The sequence below is a fragment of the Pollachius pollachius genome, assembly GCF_949987615.1.
Source record: "Pollachius pollachius genome assembly, chromosome: 15".
NCBI classification, from domain to species: Eukaryota; Metazoa; Chordata; class Actinopteri; order Gadiformes; family Gadidae; genus Pollachius; species Pollachius pollachius.
Genome location: NC_136948.1, coordinates 10,163,198 through 10,179,667, shown reverse-complemented (window position 1 = coordinate 10,179,667; position 16,470 = coordinate 10,163,198). Strand labels below are relative to the sequence as shown.

Genomic DNA, 16,470 nt, shown 5'->3' with positions numbered 1-16,470 from the left:
AGCGTTGGGTGCCAACGTGTTCCTCATATTCCATGAACTCTAATGCCTGTGGTCTACTGCAGAGGTTCCTCCTCTGCCCCTGAGCTCTGACATGGTGGGGCCCCTGAGCGCTGACATGGTGGGGCCCCTGAGCTCTGACATGGTGGGGCCCCTGAGCGCTGACATGGTGGGGCCCCTGAGCTCTGACATAGACCTCGGAAGAATAAGTCCCGCCTCCGAGGCTCCTGGTTCCACACACACACACCCACACACACACACACACAAAGCTTTGTCTGAGTCATGTACAATTTTGTTTGTTTCATATCTGAAAGCGAAATGAAACACAACTGAAAGCATTGGGTGCCAACGTGTTCCTCATAATCCATGAACTCTAATGACTGTGGTCTACTGCAGAAATTCCTCCTCGGCCCCTGAGCTCTGACATGGTGGGGCCCCTGAGCTCTGACATGGTGGGGCTCCTCTGTATCTGCTTCAACACAAACGGTTGTTATCCAATCATCTGCCAGTGCACTTATCACACTGCCAGTGATTAGTTTGCTTGTAGCTATGAAGCATTAGACAGTTCATATAAACCACTAACACACACACACACACACACACACACACACACACACACACACACACACACTCACACACACACACACACTCACACGCATACTCATACTCATACTCACACTCACACTCACACTCACACACAAAAACAAAGCTTTTTCTGAGTGCTGTACAGTTTAGTTTGTTTCATGTCTGAAAGCGAACTGAAACACAACTGAAAGCGTTGGGTGCCAACGTGTTCCTCCTAATCCATGAACTCTAATGCCTGTGGTCTACTGCAGAGGTTCCTCCTCGGCCCCTGAGCTCTGACATGGTGGGGCCCCTGAACGCTGACATGGTGGGGCCCCTGAGCTCTGACATGGTGGGGCCCCTGAGCTCTGACATGGTGGGCCCCCTGAGCTCTGACATGGTGGGGCCTCTCTGTATTTGCTTCAACACAAACGGTTGTTATCCAATCATCTGCCAGTAGCCTCACTTACTGACAGGCGCACTTATCACACTGCCAGTGATTAGTTTGCTTGTAGCTATGAAGCTTTAACAGTTATATTATGACACATATTAACGTTATTGACCCAAATTAACAACACGTCTAAAATACCTTTCATTGAAACAAATCATTTACTAAAATGGATCATCTAATAGCTATAGCTTATGTCAGCCATTTCATTCGACCCTGTGTGCATATCAAGGGGCCCCTTTAGCGTCCCAGCCCCACGATGGGGGGCCCCTGCTCTAGTATTGTAGCAGGAGGGAATAACGTGCATGTATATCCGTTGGCATCCTGACAGTAGGGGGCGCTCTGGGATCGTGGAAGACATCTCTGGAAGACAGATGGCTGATCGCTGTTGACTCTGATTTCTCTCGTTATCCAATCATGGTGGAACTTGTATCTATTATCTGCAATTGTTTTAATCGTTTTCAAAAAGAAAATTAAAGGCATTTGAATTCCTTGGCTTTGTATTTACTTCCTATTTTCTAATTCAAGTCACTCAAGTAGGTCAAGCGTCTAAATACACGCTCTTCACCTGCATTCCGACCATGGAAAACTAAGAGATTAAGGATGGATGGCGTCACGTCCACGGCAACTTGTTCCAATTAAGCAAAACTATTTGGAGCTCTCCGGAACTCGCGTCTAAGTGTAAGTATACTTTTAGTATACGCCTAAGTAAAAGCGCAGGACAGGCTTGGACGGCTCTTTATACCTTCGCACGTTGAGGAAATCTTACCCTTACCTGGGGTGTGCGGTGATGGTTGAGGATGACTGAAGGAGTCCAACCGCCCGCTAGGGGGCGCCCTTGTAGCTTATCCTTTTCAGAGCAGGCGCTGTTATGATATGCGAACTGACAACATTCATACATTGAACACGGACCTTTCCAACTAGACCGTGGTGGGGTTGTTCCCGAGAATAAAGGTCGTGATTGGAGGGTCGTGAAGGCTAGTGTTAAGGTACAGTGTTCTGAATAGGGGCTTCTTGTGCGAGTATGACGAGCTCCCTGGCGTCGGGGGCGTGCCTGTGCGCGCTGCAGCCGCATCTGCTTTGAAATTCCAAACGAACGGACTCACTTGTTCTCACCTGTTCTCACCTGTTCTCACTTGTTCTCACTTGCTCTCGCGAAGGTACGGATGCTGGAACATAAAAGTTTAGTCAAAAGGAGTTCATAAATTATCTTTATTATGAGTAAAATACGGCTTTGTCTCGGTAAGGGTGTTCGAGACGCAGCTGAAAGGTTTCTAGTGTTGAAGTCCATAACCTGTTGGCATCCTTTGAAAAGTATAATAATAATAAAATACCTCTCAACGTCATTGTAAATTGTCTTGGATTGGAAAATGGTCAGATGAATGATTAAATAGTAGTTCATATTTCTAACCCATCATCAGGCTAGATTATGAAACAGCACCGTTACATAATACATTGCTATTGATCTGAGATGACGGTTCTGGGAACACCTGCTGAGGAGGGGGGGGGGGGGGGGGGGGGGGGGGGGGGGGGGGGGGGAATGGTGGGCCGCAGGGATCAGAACGGGTATAGAACGGGGGTGTGGAGCATGGACCTATTAAAGGTGTGGAGGCAAACACCTCCATCTTTACATACTGAAACATACTGAGCTTTAATAGTTATATGGTGTAAGGAGAAGGAATATGCAGATCTATTTTGTGATCTATAATAATTGTCTACTCTGGACTGCTCTTCTATTCTGTACTCCCCCCCCCCCCCCACTCAGAGGACCGTAGCCGCAGTCCACATCCAAGCTAGCTCACTTCTGGTCGGATCACTACCACTGCAAGGAAAACCCTTTGGGATTCCCATTTGGGTTCAGATCATTTATTAAGCACTGAATATCCTTTATTGGTTGTTTGCAGACGTGTTGTTGTTGTTTATCTGGATGTCTCTCCAGGGGCTGGACGGCAGGACGGCTGTACTGAGGGCCGCGGGCCAGGGCAGGACATCTGCTGATGGTCTCTGCTCCTCCTCTGCTGCTCACAGCACCACTTCAGCCGGGAGGAGCGCCGCAGGAGGCTGACGTGAGCTGGGGACTCATACGTTTCTGATCTGTGTTGGCTACTGAACGTTGAGGGATGTTAGGGATTATGTTGTCACCCCCACAAAAAAGTCTCTTCCGCAGCTGAGTAGGAACTGACTGGAGGATGACTTTGTCTTCACTGTATTTGACAGGGAAATACATGAAGGACATTTTTGTGGTACGCTTTTTAAAATTGAAGGAAGAGTCATGTAGCACCTAATCGTACCTCATAAAACATAATTTATTAAAAATCTTCACATGAAACAAGTTGAGTTGCGTGATTTAATATATTATTTGGTTGTTGACGTGGTCTTGGAAGTTAGCAGACATAAGGGCTAGCTTCCAGGCATCAACCAGAGCATGCAGTTAAATGCCTTTTTAATAATCCTAAAATCAGCTGAACTTTACGACAAATCTCATCCTCACCTTAACACCTTCAGTTGTAGAAAAACATATTCACATTGACAGAAAATCAGAACATACACACCATTAAACTACAGTACTTTAAAACAAAATATAAAATATATATTTTTAAATATGACTTAATCAAGATCATGACAATCTGATGAGGATATTGTCATCTATCTATATATTTTTAAATTGGCATTTGAGTGGACAACATGTCTGCTGGAGGTATCAATGCTGCGTTCCTCATCCTGAATGTTGGTGTACCAGGGGCTGAACATCACTGCTCCAAAACATCCTCTGAACATCACTGGCCGAGTTCACGAAGACACAGGTGTCCATATTTGTGTCCACATTCGGAACATTCATGTATTCAGAGATGTTCATCCAATAGCGCAGTATGCCCTGACCTAGGATGGTTTGTAGGGCTTTCTGGAACATGCCAGGTTCAAACTACATCAGTGATCCTTTAAAGAGCCTGGCTCCCAGAGGTGGTCCTTCTGGATCTCATTGGCTTTAGCAATTGGTCTATTCTCTATATTTAAAAGGTATTGAATTAGACCAAATATGATGGGAATATTTTTCATGATGAATATTTCATTTCAAGGTCCTTCTTGTTCCATTGAAGGATTGAGAGCTGACGTTCTTTTGGGAAACCACAAGCTGTTGATTGTTCTACACCCGTATGCAACACTATGATTAAGGACAGCAGCAAAGCCTACAGACGCCTATATCTGGCCAGTGAACATTGGAGGTGGAATGTGAACCACAGCACCCCTTTAATTCAGCCTTCACACTCATAATAATGAATCACAAGTCAGCGACCAAACCAAACCATCGCCCGGCCTAGTGGACTGTTTCTCTGGCTCTCAACATGTAGACCCTCTCCTACTGCCCTGCAGTCCAGAGTCAACAGTTAGACCCTCTCCCTGTCGAACTAGACCCTCCCCCTGTCAAACTAGACCCTCTCCCTGTCAAACTACCATCCTGCAGCTCAGAGTCCACACGTAGACCCTCTCCATGTCCCGGTCACCACACACACACTCATAGGCTCCGGTGTCCACGGCTACGAGTAGATGGACCAGTAGATGATGTTGAAGAGCACGTAGGCGCCAGGGAAGAGGACGCGGGAGTACTTGTCGATGGCGTGCGTGTCGATCCAGATGTTGACGTTGGCTCTGGGTCGGGCCTGGGGGTTCAGGGCCACCTGGGCCAGGATCCTGTCCGGGCGCCCCCCGTTCTCCGGCATGCCGTAGTTCCCGGTCATGTTAAAGTCCATGGTGCCGTAGCCCGAGATCTGGGGGTCCACGGCCATGTCGTCGGGCTGGCCGATCTCACAGGTACAGGGCAGCTGGGGGGGGCACACACACTCATTAACACCTGAGTCTACTGAGGTTAATCACACACTCGTTAACACCTGAGTCTATTTAGGTTAATGACACACTCGTTAACACCTGAGTCTTCTGCGGTTCACCACACACTCGTTAACACCTGAGTCTACTGAGGTTAAACACACACTTGTTAATACCTGAGTCTGCTGAGGTCAATCGCACTGTAGGATTAAACATTTAGCAGTTACTAATTTGTGATTGTATTATTGAACGTTTGGCCACAGATGATTCTTTGAGGGTTAGGGTTTTTCTATTCTTGAGTGGTAAATGCTACATAACTATGCGAGAGATTAGGTAGAACGTAAGCTACAATATTTGTGATCCTTATGATTTAATTAATTATTCCCTAAAATGATGCAGACATGAGGAGCCATGTGGGGCTTCCATGTGAAGTCATTTGAGTGAGTGGGAACATTGCGTTAGCAGGGAGTCATCCGCACAGAAATGAATGCCGGGGGCATTGACCCTTCTGTAGGACTCAGAGGACACACGTCATCATGTGGAAGAGGAGGTTTCATACGGACCACTGACCAGGAGCCTCTAGAACACGGGGCCACTAACCAGGAGCCTCTGGGGCCACTAACCAGGACCCTCTAGAACACGGGGCCTCTGACCAGGAGCCTGCAGGGGCCACTAACCAGGAGCCTCTAGAACACCGGGCCACTAACCAGGAGCCTTCAGCGGCCACTAACCAGGGGCCTCTAGAACACGGGCGACTAACCAGGAGCCTTCAGCGGCCACTAACCAGGGGCCTCTAGAACACGGGCGACTAACCAGGAGCCTCTAGAACACGGGGCCATTAACCAGGAGCCTGTAGAACACGGGGCCACTAACCAGGAGCCTTCAGGGGCCACTAACCAGGAGCCTCTAGAACACGAGGCCACTAACCAGGAGCCTCTAGAACACAAGGCCACTAACCAGGAGCCTCTAGAACAGGGGGCCACTAACCAGGAGCCTCTAGAACACAGGGGGCCACTAACCAGGGGCCTCTAGAACACAGGGCCACTAACCAGGAGCCTGTAGACCACAGGGCAGCTAACCAGGAGCCTCTACAACTGAGAACACGTAGCAGCTGGGCTTCAGTGTGCATTTGGATCTGAATCTTCAGAACCAAACACCATCTGGCTGTCAGCCAATGACATCGCTTCAGGGATGTTATTCTGCTAAATAACTGACATCTGCCGCCTCCTGGATCCCATCCAAACACAACTTCTTCCAAGAACATTATAGAGGCGAATGAAACGCTGTGTAGAAAGCTTGAGTTAGGGTGGAGACTGGGCCCCATGCCCACAGACAATATGGAAGCTGGAGCACATGCCCACAGACCGCATGGAGACTGAACCCCATACCAAAAGACCGCATGGAGGGGATATGATCCGAGTTATTGAGCTTCACCTCAACAAGGAGGGCTATCTTCTGCTCCCTGGATCCTCAATAAAAGGAGTTCAATGAATGTTTGAAGAAACAGGAAACAAACCCCCAGGACTTTGGTGTGAACGCTGTTTCATCTCGACGAACCAGAAACACATCCCAAGGAAAACATGAATCAGTCTCACACTCACCCTCTCCCTCAGCTTCCTCTCCTTCCTCTCCTGCACCGTGGACAGGTAGTTGACGGCCGCGTACTCGATGACGGACAGGAAGACAAAGACGAAGCTGACCCACAGGTAGATGTCCACCGCCTTGATGTAGGAGACCCTGGGCATGGAGGCGTTGACCCCCGTGATGATGGTGGACATGGTGAGCACTGTGGTGATGCCTGGGGACAGAACACCACATGGTGAGCACCGCGGTGATACCTGGGGACAGGAGGGAACCCCACCCGACCTAACAGGATCCGAGCGGGGGGTCGGGGAGGAACCATCCTACCTAACAGGACCTGGGCGGGGGGGATGGGGGCCCTACCTAGCGGGACCCTGGCGGGCACGGCGCGGCGGTCGATCCAGAAGGACACCCAGGAGAGCATCACCATCAGGGTGGCAGGGAAGTAGGTCTGCAGCAGGAAGAAGAAGATGTGGCGCCGCAGGGTGAAGTGGATGTAGAGGCGGTTGTACCAGCCTAGGGGGTGAGAGGGTGAGAGGGTGAGAGGGTTAACACATGTCATTAGAGGGTGAAGTGGATGTAGAGGCGGTTGTACCAGCCTAGGGGGTGAGAGGGTTAACACATGTCATTAGAGGGTGAAGTGGATGTAGAGGCGGTTGTACCAGCCTAGAGGGTGAGAGGGTGAGAGGGTGAGAGGGTTAACACATGTCATTAGAGGGTGAAGTGGATGTAGAGGCGGTTGTACCAGCCTAGGGGGTGAGAGGGTGAGAGGGTGAGAGGGTTAACACATGTCATTAGAGGGTGAAGTGGATGTAGAGGCGGTTGTACCAGCCTAGGGGGTGAGAGGGTGAGAGGGTGAGAGGGTTAACACATGTCATTAGAGGGTGAAGTGGATGTAGAGGCGGTTGTACCAGCCTAGGGGGTGAGAGGGTGAGAGGGTGAGAGGGTTAACACATGTCATTAGAGGGTGAAGTGGATGTAGAGGCGGTTGTACCAGCCTAGGGGGTCAGAGGGTGAGAGGGTGAGAGGGTTAACACATGTCATTAGAGGGTGAAGTGGATGTAGAGGCGGTTGTACCAGCCTAGGGGGTGAGAGGGTGAGAGGGTGAGAGGGTTAACACATGTCATTAGAGGGTGAAGTGGATGTAGAGGCGGTTGTACCAGCCTAGGGGGTCAGAGGGTGAGAGGGTGAGAGGGTTAACACATGTCATTAGAGGGTGAAGTGGATGTAGAGGCGGTTGTACCAGCCTAGGGGGTCAGAGGGTGAGAGGGTGAGAGGGTTAACACATGTCATTAGAGGGTGAAGTGGATGTAGAGGCGGTTGTACCAGCCTAGGGGGTGAGAGGGTGAGAGGGTGAGAGGGTTAACACATGTCATTAGAGGGTGAAGTGGATGTAGAGGTGGTTGTACCAGCCTAGAGGGTGAGAGGGTTAACACATGTCATTAGAGGGTGAAGGGGATGTAGAAGCGGTTGTACCAGCCTAGAGGGTGAGAGGGTTAACACATGTCATCAGAGGGTGAAGGGAATGTAGAAGCGGTTGTACCAGCCTAGGGGGTGAGGGTTAATGGGGGTGAGGGTTAATGCTCAAAGAGAGGTGAAGGTTAATGCTCACAGAGAGGTGAGGGTTAATTTTCACAGAGAGGGTTAGGGTGAGGGTTAATGTTCACAGAGAGGGTTAGGGTGAGGGTTAATGCTCACAGAGAGGGTGAGGGTTAATGCTCACAGAGAGGGTTAGGGTAAACACTCACTTGTCATTTAAGACCACTTTTTGCCCCAGATCGACTTCCAGTGAATTGAGAGGCATGACACCCTCTGGTTTGGGACATGAGCCAATACATCATAGATAATCGATATTATCGATGATGTATTGTAAGGAAAAGGGCAGTGGAACAGGATAAAGGGATGGAACCCCACTGGGCGCTACAGGGCAACTTGGTCACCTATGTGACCATGCTATTGAGCTGAGCCCCCAAGCTCTCTGTTCTGCATATCAAGGTCATCATCACCATCATCGTCCTCATCATCTCATCTCCACCACCCTCCGTATGAGTGGAGGACACAGGAATCAGACACAGGAATTATTTCATGTGTTTCATTCCTTGTTTAAACATCAGAAATGTTTTCTCTTAAGGACATCACTGAGACTGATGCGTATTAATTCTATCTATATTATTTCTATAAACCATCTTACTACACTACAGAATGGCTGAACATTCTCTGTAGACCATGTATGTTGATAGAATATGCAGACAAACCAAGACAAACCAAGATGATACGGGTAATGTGATACACAGCACGGGTAATGTAATACACAGCACGGGTAATATGATACACAGGTAATGTAATCACAGGTAATGTCTGGACACATTAAGACACATTACCTGTGCTGCTGTAGAAGGCCAGCTTCGTGGTGGTGTGGAACTTCTGGATGAGGAACTGGGAGAGAGAGATCCGTTCGTCCGTGTCCAGCGACTCGTTACCTTTCTTCCAGTATAGCATGAGGTCGTCGTCTGTGTACGCGTCTGAAAGAGAATTATTCATAACGTGATGCCATTATTTCTCCATGAAAGGCCATCTCCTGACCCAACACAGGCAGCCTGGGCCGCTGTCAGTGAGAACCAATAACTCTCGTTTCTTCCTCGTTTTACTAACTGTGAGGAAGGCGTAATAACAGACAGTAAACAGGAATATGGATGATGTCCTCACAGCTCTCTATCTCCAGCGAGCAGGTCTGCGTGTCCAGGGGGAACCGGCTCAGGTCCATGTTACACATGGCTGTGACAGTCACTCTGTTGGAGGAAGGGACACAAGCTTGAGCAATAGCAATGCAGTGTAATGTTGTTGATATACTGCACATGGTGGTGCCATGTAATTAAGGAATGGGTGTCTGATCTGAAGGCTTTAAACAACAATTAACAGGTAGCAGGCACACTATTTACATGCATGCACACTATTAACATGCATGCACACTATTGACATGCGTGTGCACAAAATTGACATGCGTGTTCACTGCTAACATGCGTGTGCAAACCCATTTTATGCGCTCCAAATATCCCAATACATAATAAATGTAAAATGTGTTTTACCGGTTCTACCATCTAAGGATGTATTCTGAAATTCAGACTTTTGACAAACAATAAGTTGAACCATCCCAGTCCATAGCTCTATATCACTGCCTCCATGCATCCCTGCATCACCCCATCAGTGCATCAGTGCATCACCCCATCACTGCATCAGTGCATCAGGCATCACTACATCAGTGCATCACGGCATCAGTACATCAGTACATCAGTGCATCAGTGCATCACCTCATCACTACATCAGTGCATCACTGCCTCCCTGCATCAGTGCATCACGGCATCAGTGCATCACTGGATCACTGCATCACTGCATCATTACATCACTGCCTCCCTGCATCAGTGCATCAGTGCATCACTGCCTCCCTGCCTCCCTGCCTCACTACCTCACTGAATCACTGCCTCCCTACATCACTACATCACTGCATCAGTACATCATTACATCACTACATCACTGCAGCAGTACATCATTACATCACTACATCACTGCAGCAGTGAGCGGTGTGAGGGTTGGAGGTCCGCCTACCGCAGGCTGTAGAGCACGTTGCCATCGGGGTACACCCTCAGCATGACATTCTCTGTGGTGGTGTCGTGGATGAAGGACCTCTTGGAGTGAACAAAGAACATGTCGGGCACCCAGATCTTCTTCACCAGGCGGCTGTCGAAGGTCATGCTCTGGTTGTTTGTGCTGGGGAAGGCCAGGCGCTCGTCTTTCCAGTAGTGCCGCAGGTACAGCGTCATGGTGAAGTCCTGATGGGGGGGGGGGGGGGGGGGGGGGGGGGGGGGGGGGGTGCACAGGGTTAAGGTTAAGTCCTGATGGGGGGTTAAGACGGGTTTGGGGGGGTGAGGCAGCGTCTAACGCGCGATTCCAGTTCCAGGCGCTCAAGGTAAAACTCAAGGTGCATGATTAAGCCCTCAGGTCTCAAAGGAGAACAACACAAAGGTTGTTTAGAGACATTAACGCACAGGTTGTTGGCCACAGGTGAAGAGATCACTGGAGCCATTATCAGTCACATATTAAGTCAATCAGAGGTGTCTCAAACTAATGACCAAAGCAGTGTGTTTCTTACTACTCACCAACAGACCTGTCAATTCTTCCACAGTGGAGCTTTTTTTGTATCACAGCCGGAGAATAGGGGACGAACGTGAAGACGTGTTGCTCACTTACCATGTCCACCTCCGAGATGGTATCCAGACTTTCCACCTGCACATCGACTCCCACCGGGATCGGGGGCCCTGGAATACACAAGATCAGATCTGACTGATCTCAAAGTACCACCGAACACCCATGACACCGCTCACTCGACCCAAAAACCACCACGTTTTTAAAGAAAGCGGAGGGATTTAAGAGCACCCCCCAGTTATCTGATGACCTACCAGGCCCAGCCATCGCTCGGAGCAGTTGTTTTCAAAGGGATGCTGATACTTGTTAAGCAAGCAAGCAGGACTCTGTAGGTCTGTTGAAAGCCTGGTGTCATGCAGCCATGCTTGTTGGGATGTAAGGCTGTCTGCAGCATTCGGTTTTGACCTATTTCAGGCCTGCTACTAAGCAGCATCCAGCAGTAAAACAATTAGGTCACAATGGATCCAAGTTGATGCTGCTGTGGAACTGATCCTGCCCTCCTTTCCACCCAGAATTACAGAGGACATTTAGTTGGATAGGAACCTCCACACTGGCAAAAGTTAAAGTTAACATATCACATCGTTCATGATGCTTTAAGAGGAGAAGGGTATGCCCTCGTGGCCATGTTCTAGTTTGTTTGAGCTCACAGGCATTGGAGGGAATGAACGTGTGTTTGGCTTTGGAAGAGTAATGGAGGGAAACGGTTCACACGAAATCCCAGCCGTGATTTGATATAGTAAAAAACAAATCACACTCCCTCCTCTCTCTCTCTCTCTCTCTCTCTCTCTCTCTCTCTCTCTCTCTCTCTCTCTATCTCACTCTCTCTAGACATAATCCCACGGTCAGCAAAATCCCTCTCATGTAAAGACTGAACCGAACGGAGTAATCACACTCTGTTGACATGAAGAATCCCAGCGTTGCTGTCACTTTCACAGGCTGGACTATAAGAGCCTGGAGCTGGCTGGCACTGGCTGGAGCTCACTGGGCTCCAGTCTGGAGCTGGATGGATCAGGCTGGAGCTAACTGGGCCTGCTGGGGCTGGATGGAGATGACTGGAGCTCCGTTCTCCAGTCTGTCGAGGACTCCGGCCTGCAGGCCGGTCTCATCACGTTGCTCTTGGATGTTTTAGTCAGTCCCTCAATAAAGTCGCTATGACGGATTGCCTAGAGACCTAGCACATAGCTAGTCTCATTGCGTCCCTGTTTTTAAAAACGAAATATTCAAGCAAACATTCATGTTTAGAGAATATAAATATTCAAACCTCCAAATGCTGGTCTCATGGTGAAGTCGTGATCATCTATTCTCAGCAGCTGCTCAGATTTTGTCATTGGAGACTTTGTCATGTCCGGGCTTCGTTTGAACATCGGGCTGCAGAAGGAACATGTTAATGGTTAATGTGAATGTTGTTAGAGGAAATGTAAATCATCTTAATCATTCCCAAATGTGTTTCTTTAGGTTAGGATGGCCGCACCTTCCGGTTTTGGGACCTTCTGCACCGTCCGTCCGCGAAGTCTCTCTTTTTGACCTGTGTATTCAAACACAAGACGAAAGATTCATGGGAGAACCGAGCAGAATCACAGCAATTGAAGAAGGTTCTCAACATCCCCTATAGCCCCCATCCCCTCCAGATGTATCGTATGTACAGGGAGAGGAGAGAGAGGAGAGAGAGAGAGAGAGAGAGAGAGAGAAGAGAGAGAGAGAGTGAGAGAGAGAGAGAGAGAGCGAGAGAGAGGAGAGAGAGGAGAGAAGAGAGGGGAGAGAGAGAGGATTGCTTGGTGTATTGAAGCGTGCACAAAAACAACAATTTATCCATCAATCCAAAATGGCGCGGGGGAAACCGAGTACACCTCCCGGAACAAATCCCCGTTCGTAGGATGAAATAAAAGAACAAACATTGGCGGTCCTGGTCATGCCTGTCCATCAGCAGCTGGTTTGATAATCCTCTTGGCAGAAGTGCTTCTCCAATCCCCCCTCTCTCTCTCTCTCTTGCTGGCTGCCTCCACCCTCACCCCGGCTGGCTCGCCCTCCCTGGGAGAGAGCTGCTCTCAGACTTGGGTGTACAGGAGGGGGTCTACAGGAGGGGGTCTACAGGAGGGGGTCTACAGGAGGGGCTCTACAGGAGGGGCTCTACAGGAGGGGGTCTACAGGAGGGGGTCTACAGGAGGGGGTGTATACACAGCTGTACAGATCCTTTGGTCTATCTAGAGTGAGTCGATGCACCTGGTAGTGCCAGGCTCACCTTAGATGATGATCAGGTGTTCTGTTGGAGAGTTCCTATGCCAGAATAGGCTAAAGCTGCTACGGTTAAACGTGGTGTGGGGAGTTTGAATGTGCTGTGCTCAACACTTATCCTGTTAGCCGACTGTGACTTGTCACGCTCCAATCCTGCTATTTCAGAGCCTAAAGGCTTGACTCAACCCATAATTAAATCTAAAAGAACCAGACTCTCAGTATAATTAAAAAGAAAACAGCAAGTAAATAAGCTTGGCCTCTTTAGATCAGCCTACTCCAGGCTGACTGCTGCCAAGGACTGATGAGGGAGAGAGCTCTTCTTCTACAACCCTGCCAAGGGCAGCAGCGGTGCTCCCCGTAACAGAGGAGGTTCCTCAGAACGCTGAGGGGGGGACGAGGGGGCCATCGAGACAAGAGGACTAAATAAGGAGCTATAGGGGAGAGCCAACGGTGTTCGCTTCATGAATATCATAGCCTCATTCAAAACATCCCTAATATGTTTGATATAAAATGGTCATTTTTTGTTTCTTACTATTCATTATTATTAAACAGAATTAAAGTGTATTATCACTATAATGATCCAGCCTGACTAATCTAAGCTGATATAATGGAGGAGTCTAGAAGGTAGCAAGGAGCCTGCATGGAAACACCATCCTAGGTCTACTGTAAACACCATCTACTGTAAACATCATCCTCAGTATACTGTAAACACCATCTACTGTCAACACCATCTACTGTAAACACCATCCTCAGTATACTGAAAACATCATCTACTGTAAACACTATCTATTGTAAACAACATCCTCAATATACTGTTAACACCATCTACTCTAAACACTATCCTCAGTCTACATGAACCCCCTGTAAATTCCATCCACAACATATTAATCAAGTTTACCGTCTGTTTGAGAATGTATGTACATGTACCTTATCTTTATAATCATCCCGTGTCCCAACACTTTATCTCTTATCAGAGAGACGCTTGTTTCCTTAAAGTTAAGCGGATCATTGAAAGTGTCTCTTATCTCTAAACAGCAGCACTTTACATGAGAGTGATGGTATAGCAGCCCTATAGCATCTCCCCTACCCCTGTGTCTGAGGAGCGGTGGTGGTGAGGCTGGAACAGGAGAGTGGTGGTATAGCAGCCCTATAGCATCTCCCCTACCCCTGTGTCTGAGGGGACGTGGCAGGCGTGGTGCTGAGGCTGGATTAGTCTATAAAGGGTTTGTGGAATACATTAACCAAAAGCAGAACACAGAGCTGATCACAGAGTGAAGGGAACACAGTAGGGCTCTCTGCAAGGGGAAAGTGTTTCCTTTACAGGGATTAGTGGCTCCCAGACACCTCAGCAACATTGTACCAGCGTGGCTTCCCCAGTCCCCAGTACCAGAGCCCCTATAGTCCGGATCGGGATCCACTTTGTAATCGTCAGGATCTGTAGCTGCTTGAATAATTCATTAAATATGTTGCTAATTCAGTTTAAATGTTTAAATGGAAGTAATCTGATCATAGTACTTGACATTACTTGTTTCTTGTTCATACGTTTTTGCAATATTCAACAATATTTATTCATGAAGATATGGATTCAAGAGGCTGTGTGGTGGCAGGTGTTAAAATATGTTTCTAACTGAAAACAAGTCCAATAAAAAACAGTTTCAAAGTCTAGCCTAGCCCCGTCTCACGGTGGCACGATGCGCCAAAACACAAGGTTGGCAGGGTTGTGTCTGGCTGAGTTCTGTAGAACCGATTGGATATGCAGCAGTGAGCAGCGGGCAGGCTAAAGGTTCCATCAATAAAGTGCAGAGGAGCCCCTCTAACCCAGATACTCAACTGATCAGAACTTCCTGCCGCAAATAGCCAAATGTACAAAGCTTCACAAGGTGGAGAGAACCAAACCCATGACGTTCATCACATCAATAGAGTAGGGGTCTGGGTCTTCCCTCTTCATTCTGGCGGGGAGGGGGGGATCATACGGGGGGTGGGGTGGGGTTAGCATAGCGGAGGAACTACGAACAAACATCCAATGAATAAAACCTTGTAAGCCATTAGCCATCAGAAATAACAATCTAACGAGATCCCACCCTGGAGAACCTCTAACTGCTGTACTGGGTTACCATGGCGACTCGGAGGCTGCCGTAGCATGGGAGACCAGAGTCGTACATGACACTGGTACAAGACACACATTCAACAGCCCGCGGTCCCTCCTTCCACACGCTTTACCTGCTCTGCCTGAAGGTCTCCAGCCTCGGACCCCCATGCTGGGCCCAGGAAGTCGCCGCCCCCGTCAGCCAGAGGCAGACCACCACCAGCTCAGCCCGCATGACGACCCCGACGCCACTCACAGCCAGGCAGACTCCGCTCCCACTCTGGTGGGGAAGACTCTGCGATGCTGAGGCATGCTCCTCTTCCACATCGGAGGGGGTCCAGGAGAAGAGGAGGAGGGGGAGACGGGACCGAAGGAGAAGGAGAGGAGCAGAAAGCAGAGGCAGTAGACAGAGCTGTTTAGCGGCGGAGAGATCGTCCCACGCTGTTAATCTCCTCAGTGGGGAAAAGCAATTCTGACTAAACCCGTAAATCCTCCAGCGTCAGATGGGGCAGATTTGATCCCTCCAGCGGATGTGCCTCTCTCTCTCTGCGTCTCTCTCTCTGGATCTCTCTTTTGATCTCTCTCTCTCCCCATCCCTCTCTCTCTCTCTCTCTCTCTCTCTCTCTCTCTCTCTTCCTCTCTCTCTCTCTCTCTGGATCTCTCTTTTGATCTCTCTCTCTCCCCATCCTTCTCTCTCTCTCTCTCTCTCTCTCCCTCTCTCTCTCCCTCCCTCTCCCTCTCTCTCCCTCTCCCTCTCTCTCTCTCTCTCTCTCTCTCTCTTTCCGCCCAGAAACAGGTCCTCTTCCTGGCTGCTTGTGTATCTGAGGTCAGGATTTAAAGACTAAAAGACGTCTGCTTCTTATTCCTCCGTCAACAATCAACGCTCAGACAGTGGCTCTGGAAACCCATTGTAACTCAGCTTTACACACACATACACACACACACACGCGCACACACACACACACACACACACACACACACACACACACACACACACACACACACGCACACACACACGCACACACATGCACGCACGCACACACCATTGTGTGTCCATTTGTCAATACCACTAGGGACTGGGCCACACAAGGACATTGGGTTTGTGAAACGAACAAATCATCCAACGTCTGGTCATGGACATCAATATGCTTTGTGGGCTGAAGAGTTGGATCATCACGAATGTGGGTTTTGTCCTTCTTTTTGTGTTCGTCCATTCTCCTTTGACTGCAATGATCATTAAAACAGGCTAAACAAACAGACATTTGCCTATATTATTAATTAATCAAAGAGATTAATTATTTCAAAGAATGGTCTCACATTCTTTGTATGACTGAAAATGTGGTCATCTAAGAGAGGCTTTAAGACACTAATATAACATAGCAATAGAAAATAAACCCGTAATATATCATAATATAACATAACACCATAAATACACGGGGAGGTTGTTTTTTTTGTGGCTTTAGGGTTCAGAGTTAAGGAATGGATCCGCATTAATGCTTCATATAAAACATGACCTGAAACAGCGAGCAAGTCAGGGAAC

General features: G+C 48.7%; 1 protein-coding gene across 1 annotated transcript; it reads right to left on the bottom strand.

Moving 5' to 3' along the window:
- Positions 1 to 4,545: 4,545 nt before the first annotated feature.
- On the bottom strand, positions 4,546 to 15,165 carry LOC307087415 (gamma-aminobutyric acid receptor subunit rho-1-like; the record flags this gene model as incomplete). Its single annotated transcript, XM_079752995.1, has 10 exons — positions 4,546 to 4,830; positions 6,433 to 6,629; positions 6,776 to 6,928; positions 8,794 to 8,934; positions 9,119 to 9,201; positions 10,016 to 10,239; positions 10,658 to 10,725; positions 11,874 to 11,980; positions 12,084 to 12,137; positions 15,065 to 15,165. 10 exons carry the CDS (start codon positions 15,163 to 15,165, stop codon positions 4,546 to 4,548), a joined length of 1,413 nt encoding a protein of 470 aa, XP_079609121.1.
- Positions 15,166 to 16,470: the final 1,305 nt, after the last annotated feature.